The 12,021-nt window shown below is 34.4% G+C and overlaps 1 protein-coding gene across 4 annotated transcripts in view; it reads left to right on the forward strand.

Annotated features, from left to right (window-relative positions):
* LOC149807182 (GDP-fucose protein O-fucosyltransferase 1-like) overlaps positions 1-12,021 on the forward strand; it is a 151,214-nt gene that overhangs the window by 83,521 nt on the left and 55,672 nt on the right. Inside the window, exons 1-2 of one of the 4 annotated variants that reach the window (XM_089963212.1) lie at positions 3,183-3,449; positions 7,033-7,191. In XM_089963212.1, the coding sequence (XP_089819338.1) occupies positions 7,047-7,191 (145 nt within the window). In that variant the 5' untranslated portion in view covers positions 3,183-3,449; positions 7,033-7,046. Of the gene's footprint in view, positions 1-3,182; positions 3,450-7,032; positions 7,192-12,021 lie in introns of those variants that run through there. The other 3 variants (XM_089963205.1, XM_089963230.1, XM_089963221.1) reach the window with 3 other exon arrangements.

A 12,021-nucleotide genomic window follows, 5' to 3' on the forward strand; every position in this document is an offset into this window, starting at 1 on the left:
GTTAAAAGAAGCGATAGTTCATGTGACAAGTGCAAGGTGCTTTCTAGAAGACATTGTAGAATGGACAGATTGGTCTTTCGCGAAGTGGGGGTTAGACAAACTTAAGAAAGCGGAAGAAGTAATGAGGAATGTGCTGACCGAAGAGGTCAAGAAGATCAAAGAAAAGTGGTCAAAGGAATGAAAAGAAGAAGAAAATAGAAAAAAAGGAAGAACTAGAAAAACTAAACGCAAACTGGATGAAAATCCAAGAGAAGTTCCGGGCTATGGGTCACCCGGACTGGATGCCGGAAACAGAAAAGAAGAAGAAGAAGAAAGGAATGATGGACAAAATAAGAGGATGGTGGAAGAAGTTAAGAAGTTAGAAGAAGAAGAAGAAAAACCCAAAGGCCCTTTTCAGGGCCAGCCATATTTCTCGAAAAGAGATAGCCTTTCAATTGCCTACCCCTTTTTTAAATTTAAATTTAAATTTAAAAAAAAAAATCCCATATTCAAATCCCCTTGTCCCTAGACAGACCCACACTTTATTCCCCCCATGTTCAATTTTCCCTTGTCCCTAGACAGTCCCAAACTCTATTCCCATGTAATGCTAATTTCCCTTGTCCCCAGATTGTCCCACGATTTTTCTCCATGTTAAATTTCCATTGTCCCCAGATTGTCCCAGGGGTGTTTTTAATGCTAAGTCCCATTGTCCCTAGGGTATCCCACCTTACTACTCATATATAAAGCAGATCACTGTACGAATTCAGATAGATGAACTCAAACATAGATATACTCATATCAAATAAACTGATCTATGGATTTAAACAAATAAACTCATGCAAATATAAGCAAATAAATTCAAGCAAATCATTATATTGGTATTAACGAATTACATGAGATTCACGCAAATACCTTGTGCTTTCAAGCTTTGCTCGCTTCTACCGCCAGAATTGTGTCCGTCGACTTTCCAGACATACGGTTCCTCGGATAAAAGTTTTACGATTGAATTTGTTCTAAATTCAATCTCGGAGTCTCCTATATTTTTTCTTCTTGCAGGAAAACGTAGACTGACTCAATTTTTGCAATAAGGCATATAAAACCCAAGAAATTTGGTGTGGGAGACACGCACCTTATTAAGCGTAACCAACCAGGATTAAACATATCTTTCGTTTTTTATAAATAAGCACCAAAATTGCGCTCAGCCTGACTTCTAGATTTCCAAATAACTAATTCTGGACAATTTCAAATCTGACCCGTTCGATACAAAGATCGAAGTTAACATAGTCCTTCTAGTCTGTCTGACTTTTAAATAAATGAAGGCTTAATTAAGAATCCCTTCCTCTCACGACACTGACATTAAAAATCATTGTAGTATAGCGATTTTACACGCACCTGTCCCCCCCCCACATCTAATTAATTGTTCTCTTGTCCAAATTAATAGATCGACAAATAAATATTCCACAAGTAGTCTAAATAACTGCTGATAAAAAGCAGTTTCGAATAATGTGGGAATGTCAATGTTATGACACCAACGTATATTAAGGTCACTACTGACAATGGCATTCCCAACTATATGCAGGGTAGGGTGGGTGGGTTTCTAAGGTTTTCAAAAGGAAACGCCTATGTGTGCCAGTCGAGATTTACAAAAGAAACAACAACAAAAAAAATCACAATTTATATACCTACCACGGTACAGAAAGCCAAATTAATTTTTTTAAAAATCCCGCTAATATTTACTTACCTGGGATAAGTTAGTAGTATGTTTGAGAAATATCCCGAAATTACTTGGATCTATATCGCATTATCAATCTAGCATAAAATGACAGCTTATCTATTTTTCTCTGAGAATTTGCGCAAGAGGATGGAAATGCTAAATTTTAACAGCGAATTAAAAAAAATATCAGGCAATACAGGATTTTTTTAAATACTGCTTACAGTTCTCGTTAGTGGATAAAATCTCAACTTGCTAAATCCTATTTCTGATGGGCTTTTATTTTTTTCCTTACCATTTTCTTTCATTAATTATACTGCATGCCAGGAGCCAGGAGAACGGGAGTAAAAACGGAAATACGATACATCTCAATCGGTTTTATCATTTTATATTTTAAAACAACTACGTACATTTGAATTGCTTTTCATGTGTAATTTCACACGCATACAAATGTGTATTTTTGGACTAGAAGTTCACGATCACCCTGACCAGAATGAACCAAGGACATATGTTAGGGACAACCATTTGGATTTTAGTTGATGGTGATGATACTGATACAGATATCTGCAATCCTACAAAAGATGAGAGCCAGAGAAAGTTATCAGGGGATACGTAATATCAGATTAATAATAATAATAATAACAATAATAATAATAACAATAATAATAATAACAATAATAATAATAATAACAATAATAATAATAATAATAATAATAATAACAATAATAATAATAATAATAATAACAATAATAATAATAACAATAATAATAATAACAATAATAATAATAACAATAATAATAATAACAACAATAATAATAATAATAACAATAATAATAATAATAATAACAATAACAATAATAATAATAATAACAATAATAATAATAACAATAATAATAATAATAATAATAATATTGTGGACTTAATACAGCTCCTATTCTTTAGAAGCTCTGAGTACTTACAATACTATATAACACATAAATATCATACAACAAGATCACAAAAACAAACACTATGCAATTACGAAATTTATCGTATTTGTGAATAAAATGGCTGGACGTAAACGGGGTATCATGCTTACTCTTGATAACACAACGTTTGTGTCCTGTTACACGGGGTAATATCACCAAGTTCAGATGCGTGTGGCCGCATTAATTACGCTGAGTTGATTTAGCGATAGAGGAATAAACGCCAATTAAGCTTCATTTTCTCTTTGGTATTCATTATACATGAACATTTCTTAAAGTATTTTTTTAAAATAATGATTTTGTTGTATATCATTGGAATATTTAGCACTCGCAAAAAGATGCAAGATCGTGAAATATCAGCTCACATTTTCCACATTTAACTCGTATTCAGCGGGTGATGCTCTCTGCCTGCAAAAGGCATTTGCTCAGTAATCGGTAGGCTTCAGTCAACCGGTGCATCCTCGGCTATGACCTCAAAGTTGCGAATGTGTTCGAGTTATATAATTCAGGGTAGGTAATCCTGTGCTCTAAACTTACTCTTTATTTTAAAGGTAATTGCGGGAAGGAAACTTCAATCAACATGATGTGATTCACTTTACTGCCTCTTGGTTCATGACATCTTAATTTTATAATTTAGATCTAGATTTAGCTTTCTATATATTGGGCTTTCAGTATTTCAAATCTATAATACTTTCCAAGTACAATCGAGGATCTGACGTCATTCTTAAAATTTATCAGTAAGCCACGATGAACTCCTTATATCCACACTATCAGTATTACTAGTAGTCCTACATGTAAGACCTTGACGCTATTGGACTGTAATATTAGTAGTAGTATTTTCACTGAAGGGGTGTCACGATTTACATAAATCGGCTACAGTGTACCACACTGTACCACAACAAAACCCCAGCCTACCAGAAATCAGCTTGAAAATACCACAATCGAACTTAAAATACCACACAGACAGTATATATACTTAGTAATGGGAATCGGTCAGAAATTCATAATCGGTAATTGGTTCCACTTAACCAACTTATAATCGGTTACTTCAAAATGTGAATAAATGTACAGGAGTAATCTCATTTATTGACATGTATATTTTAACCTGATAAAAATATTACATTTTTATCTATTGTGTTGTGTTATTTTTGTTCTACATCTTTGTTAAATGAATGCAACCTTTTATGGCTGATAAGTCATATGTAACTGAAATACTGCTACAATCCCCCAAAATCCTTTCAGTCATGTGATGTGTCTAATTTTAGGTGTAGAAGGACATGTTATTCTTGTTTGTTATTTGTTTACAAAATACTACAAATGATGTATTTAAACTGAAACAAATCATCAAAATGTGTTTAAATTTATTAACTCAACAATTTAACAACTTTATCAAGTAATAATTACTAAATGTTCCTAGTTATGACATTTTGCACCTATGACATATCTTATGGTTTTATATTTGTAGTTGCGAAGGGAATTAATAAATTTCAGGTCAACTTTAGTGGCTGGGTGTTTTACTAACCTTTGTGCTTTGCATACAACTAAAAAGTAGTCTCCCATTACACGGAATAGATTAATGGAGTTTGCGATCGATTATCTTATTGGTTCCCTCAACCAACTGATGATCGATTATAATCGATAATCGGAACAACACTAGATATACTGCAGTGTAAGGTTCATAATGGACACATTAAAAAGTACATTCAAATGCAACTTAACATAAGTAATCCAATTATCATTTTAATAAAACTGTAAAATAAGCTGATTGTGATTTTCGCGCGTGCCAGTAACCATGTGGATGCTTGTGGTAGATTGTTGTTGTCTGTGCCACAATTTGTGATAAATGTTGTTGCCATTTATGATGTAAAATACAAGTGATTTGCATGCAGTATTGGCTATTGCAGCCATAGGTTAATTTTTGAGAATTGGATCTTATTAAATGATGATCATTCATTTTATTTTTGTTATATTTATCACAAGATTATTCTATAACTGCACCATGAAATACAAGTGACAAAATCAGTACAAAGAAGTACATGAAAATTGTTAGGTAAGGCAGTCCAAGTGGTGTGATCCAGTGTAAACCAGATTGTCTCACACAGTGGTGTCACAATAAAAGCATGATGTGCTGGAACCCATTTGTGCATTAGTAACTTTTAGACTTGACATCAACTTTTCTGGATCCAGTTTATTGTCCATTGTAAACGTCCATAGCAATAATTTTTGTCAGAATTTTGTGATAACTAATGTGCAGACCACTCAGCAATAATGAATTAACAGACTTTGGTAAACCTACATTACCACCAGTATTAAATTTATGGACAACAATAATATTTTTACTTAAGATCCACAAAGTTTTCTACATGGCCACATTGGTTCACACTTTTAGATAATGTCACCTCATTACTGGACTGGGTGGCAGAAGATGTGGGAACAGTGCACAGCAAATTAATAAAGCTCGCATTCAGAATGGGTTAAATTTTTAAAAAAATTCCAGCAAACTGCCAAATACAGATGTTTTGGTTGAATTTTAACCCATTTGAGAAGCAGAAAATAATATTGGTTGTGCTAAATTTGAGCAAATATATCCTCTGTTCACAATGACAGTGAGTATCTATTTTAACCACCCAGTCTTCCAAATGACTGGTCACATAACTGTGTTACATGGGCATGAAATACTTAATAATTATGTTTTGTCAATTTTTTATTCAAAACTATAACTCAAGTTTGAGAACATGTTATACATACCATAGATATGAGTAGTTTGGTATATAGTGACTGCAGTATCATGTTGGTTCTACATCAGGGTACTTTGATGCAATCCCTTAATTGGCTAAGGTGAAAACTGGGTTTTTATCCATCATGCAGTCATGAAGTTTTACATTTTATTTTGTGGTACTTACCTTTTTATGTACTTCCATAGTGTTGTAAAGATATAATTTAAGAATTTCAACATACTGAATTAGATTAAGTAAGTATAGTTACTTAATTATTTGTCAAATTTGTGGTGTATATGCCAGTAGAGACCAAGCTATTAAATGCTGAGTCTTTTGTCATAAGTGAGAGACAAGAAACCATAGCTATTGGCATAAAAAACTATTAGAATAAGTCCATTCCATGAAATGATTAGTGTATACAAAGATTTTCCCTGAAGTGTGACACCAAAATGGTGGCATATTCAGAGAGTTGAATGGTGTGTCCCAATTAGTATAGACAGCACAGGTGGCCTAAATGGTTAGATTGTCTGCCGCAGATGTTGTAGGTCGCAGGTTCGAACCCTAGCTGAATCATACCAAGTAGCTGCCTCGCATGGTTCTCAGCATTAAGAGGTTAGTGATAGGACTGGTCGGCCTGGTGTCAGGATAATGTGACAGTTTGGGACATCATGCTACATGTCTGCGACATGATGCCCCGGTGCTAGACATCACTATAAACTGCCACACTGCAGACATCGTAGCGATATACCTGAAAAATTGTTACAGCTATATTAAAAATCCCAAATATTACACACACACACACACACACACACACACACAGAACATCATTGTCTGTGCAATGCAGCTAGAACATAGCTTATAGTTCAATACAGTTGCTGTCTGTCATTGTTTTTTGTGTGGACTATTAGTAGAATGTGGTGTATAAGATCTAGAGTTTACAAGTTCATGAATAGATTGCATAGCTGATGTTATTCAGGTATGTTGTGTTTATTACAAAAGATTGATTGATTATTGATTGCTTATATTTTACGGCACATCAGAACTATTAGGCTAATTAGCGCCATACAAAAGGTTATATTTAGTGTTATTTAAAAGTGGTAAAAGGTTGGCACATTATGCAGTGAAATGGCAGATCAGAATCTTTGCAGTTCACAAGTAAATATGGTACATCAGCATTTGATGCTAATAAAAATAAATTGTCATGTGCATTTGCTTTGGGGAAACGTTAATAAGCTGCAGATAGAGTGACATAGTCAGTTTTTTGGTTATGTCAAGAGCAAGTTTGTTGTCTCCCATATGAGAATTGACTCATTTAATGGTGGTGGATGATTCAGTGTGTACATATATAATTCAAGTACCTGGCAGTAAAAACTCTGAAAAGCTCATGCCATCATAACTGAAATGATCCTTGTCACATTCTATTTACTGCAGCTTCTTATAAAAATATTTTGCAACTTCAATTTTGCAATGGCCTGGGCTGAGTTGTAACCTATCCCCAACGTTTAGAAAATTATAACAAATATAAAAATTATTCATGTTAAGAATCCAATGAGAAAATCACTGTTATTATGAAGACAAGAAATACTTGTCCATTTGCAGTTTTAAAAGTCTTATTAAAATTTCCAGTAACCATTTTACCAATATATTTTTGTGATTACAGACAAGTCTTACAGGATGAGGTACATTTTCTTATTGGTTGGCTTCAAGTTCTTCTGGGTGGGTTGCGATGAGGCTGCTCATGCTGGCAAGATGAAACAGGACAAAGATGGGAATCTGCAGTGGGATGAGAGGGGATATTTGTTTTTCTGTCTGTGTATGGGTATGCTATCAAGCCAAGTCATACTCATGACTTTTTATATGTTTATCTTCATGCTTTTAAAAAACTTTATACATTTTCTGATACCCTCCTTCTGTTCTTCCATCCATTTGTCCATCAGTCTGTCTATAATGATGTGTAAAGATTAATAAAATTGTTCTACCACTGTGGTTGGGAAACAATTTTTGTTTATTAAAAATATATAACTTGGTGTAATGAATGAACATTATAACCAGTGGAAGATGTAGTTTAATAATAGCAGACAGTTAATCACTATTGAATAAGCCCAAACAAATTTTATATTCAATAAGCAGGCAAAGAGCACTTTGTGGACTCAGATTTTGAATGCATTGAAGACGGTAAAATGAAAAATTCATTGGCAGTATGTAGGGATGAAATGATACATCACAGCCGTGTATTGATATGATTCATGATACACATCCTACAATTTGATACATTGTCGATACACATATGAACTAGATGGTCTTTCCATCTTTAGAAGGCCTGTCATTGGTAGGTGGTGCGCTTTAATGAGATTTACTGGTTGTAATTCCAATATGCAGATTACAGACAGACATACTTGGCATCTGTTTAATTGTCATTCTCAACTGTCACAAGATAACAAAAATACCTTCATGTACACACCTGTTGTCAGTCATTATTATTAAGTATTTTATGCCATTTAAAGTTGCTCCATTTGACCAGTTGCAGGACTCACTTTAGCCACTAGACAGAGGTATTTTGATCAGATAAATATCTTTACTTCTTAATTAAATTTTTAAAAAATTCTTATTTATTCAATTTATTGTAACCTTGTTATGAAAATATTATTTGGTTGCACATTATCCAGCAGGGCTAAATTGTTGGAGAGATAAACAAATTGCTTTCTACTTTCAATTTATCTGTACTTTAATTTGGCTTGATAATCTGACTTTTTTGCACTGGCTAAAATAGTGACTGACTGGTATGCCATTTATTTGTGTTCATCTAGCATGTACATCAGACGCATATATAACACCATTTTTGGGCTCAAAATCATCCACTGGTATCTCCATTAACACTTTTCCCAGCTCCAGTAATCTGGTATACTTCATGACTTTTAAAATTTTTGTCATCATAACTATCAGCAGCCTGTATTTATGGAATGAAATCATCTTTTGAAGATGAACCAATCGCAGAATCAGAGCCATTTTGGTTTTTCTAGGTGGCCCTATTTTCCCTATTTTAAACATGCATTTGTAAAACTTCCTTGATACAAGGTTCAGACTATGACATGCTTGTTCCAGGGTCTTGAGTCATGTTTGAGTTCCATGTCAAATTTCATCAACACTTTAGTTTCATCTAGTCGAACAAATGTTATACTTGCAATTTCTGAGAAAATAAATCATTTTCCAATCTATTTTATAGAGGTATGGAAGTATGGCCAGATGTAAGCGTTTTTAAATTTGGTAGGCCGCCAAATACTGAGCAGATACCCTATGCCAACACTGTTCTCAGTGAATTCAACTTTTAGATAGGCAGTTGATTCTGACCCTACACCACAACATAAATGTCCAAATGTTAAAAATGGGGTGTGAAGGGTAAGTGGAAACTGGGACTACTTTGTGCCACACATGCTACTGGGATAATTAATTACCACAGAATTAGCAGGGGATGGGGGGTGCAATATTATATTACAAACCATATCACTCGGTTCTAATTTGTTGATAGCAAGTGAGTGTTAAATCTTATTCAGTTTAACTTACAATAACTGTCTCAGATGACTTCTCAGTTTAAAGAATAACAAGGCAAATGACTAATAATTGTTGACAAGTGCAGAAGATTAAAATAACTTGCATATGGTATTTATCGTTTTGTATTGATTTTCCACCACTTGTATTGATATGTGTATTGGTATGGATGAATTGTTTCACCCCTCCAGTATGCCACAGATGCTTATTACCATGAACTATTCTGGAGGGACTGCTAGTAGTCTTGTCACACACGAGTCGATATCATCCATCTGTGAAAGTAGACCATTATTTATCATTAAGGTATAAACTCCATCTCTTATCTGGTCTTATGTTATGTGTTTAGGCTCTAATAAATAGTAACAAAAGAAAGAATGAAAACAACAAGCTTTGAAAAATTTAACAAACAATTTATTTCCCAGGAAAAACCTGTAAAAATTGAAGGAAAAATAACTTAAGAATCAAATCCAAAAATGATCCAAGAATAATCCACAAATTATATTTGAGAAGTTCTAGTAATGAAATGTTCCAATGAATTTATATTCGAGTCCTGACAAAATAATCCAAAATGGAAGGCGACGACTTATACTATGATATAGAGCTGAATTGTAGTCATTTGTAAACTAAGAAAACAATATACCGGTGTTTGAATTCCAAATAAAATTTAAATAAACGTCTTTGTCCAAGAATTCTGTATAAGCACTCACATATTTCCAGGAAAAAGAATTAATCTTTTAGAATCCAAATAATTGTAATAAAGATTAACATATAACTCCAAACTGCCACAACAGACACTTTCTAGTGTAAAGAAAAAAGCCGAACTAACTAATTTCTCTGTAGACATCATTATAAAACCTGAATACTGCGCAATTTCGGAAAACCCAGAATTGCAAAATAGAGGCTGTTTACATATAAAATCACATACTCCCAGTATGACCTTGATAAAAACCGATCATTTTACTCGAGATTAAAATAAAATGAAAAAGTTGTTTACTTGTCTCAGTGATTTCTGAATCAAGGTCGGAAACTAAGTCAAAAATAGAAACAGAGTTTCTATTATTAGGTATTTATGAAAAGATTCAGGTCAAACTGAATTTTCTGGAAAATATCAAATTCGTAGTAAGCAAAATTACATTACATTGACATGTATGAAATTAAAAATTAAAAAAATTTAAAACTTGCAAACAGACAATTAAATGAAATCAAATATACATAACACTGGCATTACACATAATTCTTATCACTTTCTCCATAAAATTTGTTCTTCTTTCAAATTGCATTAAAAATGCTTGCTACCTTGCAAAGCCAGCTCTACTATAAAACAAAAATCATCTTTTCCTATCTCATGTAGATGAAGGGCAATAATTCTTCCCCATTAACTCCCCATGACACCACTAGGTGTCACTAGTGTTTAGCTTTGCTGCTATACTGATAACATTGAACATTTTACCTCTGGCAATCCGAGCCTTTTTAGTGTTGAAATCGGAATTTCCAACTTTCTTTTTGTATTTATTGTGTGTAACAGTCATTCTCCTGTAGGTTGTTTACATTAGTTTTACAGTTTCTGCCAAATTTGGGTGACTTTGTCACCTTTATCAACTTATTCTAACTAAGACCATGTTACACCATGCTATCATTAACCTCATGTAATTTACGAGTTAGCTTGACACGGACTATTTTTTCTTGCTCCATTAGTAATGGAGTTTGGTTTTAGTGAATTTTTAAAATGATGCATTGCTAATGTTTGCTTTGTTTTCCCTTTTTGTGCTGTTTCAGTAGAAATTTCAACTGGTTCAAAGCATAGTCTAGAAAGCATAGAATGTGACACTATTTTCAATTACTCTGTTAGTAACAAGGAATATATAGTAGTAAGTTGGTACATGATGAATTATTAACTCATGTTTTGTTTTCACTTCTTGTGTCATTTCAGCAGAAATGTCGACTAAATGCAGTAAATGCAACTTTTGAGCATGGAATTCTACTATGACTCTTGTTTTGTATATGCTAAGTGACATGTGGCATGTGTAATACATGGTCAGAACAAGTCTGGGATTCGCTAGTTAGCAAACATGCTCAATTGCTAATTTATACTTTGTTTTCTCTTCTTGTGTAATTTTTTGGGAGAAATGTCTACTAAATGCATGCATTTCAAAATTCAGAGCAATAATTCATTAAGGCATAAGAGGGAAGGAAAGACAGAATAAGTCAAGGAAGAGAACCTAAAGTTTGTCACTGGTGATTTTGACTCATTGGGAAGTGTTCCCTAAATTTATGCAGCCCATTGGACATAAGTCCTCCTGTGTATCCGAGCATGGCCTTTCGGGCCTGTAGGGATGCATGGTGTTTATACTGGGATCCATTGGATCCAACTTATTACACCACCACACCATCAATGGCCATCCAGCTGTCACATTCTGTCCAGCATTGGAGACCTTTGAGAGAACGGTCCCACCAACTAGTCACTGCTTGCAATTCCAACTCATTGGGGAATTTTCCCCCCAATTTTAGGCAGCCCAGTGGGTGTAAGTACCCCAGCTTGTCCAAGCATGGCCTTTCAGCCTGTCAGTCAGGACATGTGGGGTTTTGTACCAGATCCATTGTATTCAAATCATTATACCACCACACCATTTCTGACCTTCCTGTTATAATTGGCCGCCGAGACATCCCAGTATGGAGACCTTTTCGTTGTAATTGTCCAGCCAACTAGGAGTTCTAGGGATCTTGTTGACAGATCCATCCATCTAGCTGCACCATTGGTGACACACCTATATTATACTGGAGATTTCGGTGAGAAATCTGTCCAGCATCCAGGCCCATGGAGCAGCAGGTACCGGTGATAGCAGGACTGTCTTCTATACTGCCAGCATCCAGGCTGACAATACACTGGGTAAATCAGCCAGCAGTCCTGGCATTGCTGGACTTCTGAATGTTCTCTGCTTATCCACAAGGTAGAGCTAGTGACATTTTCAAAGAGGACGAACTTGAATCCACCAGGTATGAATTATCCAGGGTCAAGCAGACCCAGATTGGGACTTGACTCAGTATGTTGAAGCTCGTTCAAAAAACCATACTCAGATTAAATCATGGAACAAACTGAATTTAG

This window comes from Sinohyriopsis cumingii, chromosome 1 (assembly GCF_028554795.1).
Source record: "Sinohyriopsis cumingii isolate HCF-2022 chromosome 1, ASM2855479v2, whole genome shotgun sequence".
Classification (NCBI taxonomy): domain Eukaryota; kingdom Metazoa; phylum Mollusca; class Bivalvia; order Unionida; family Unionidae; genus Sinohyriopsis; species Sinohyriopsis cumingii.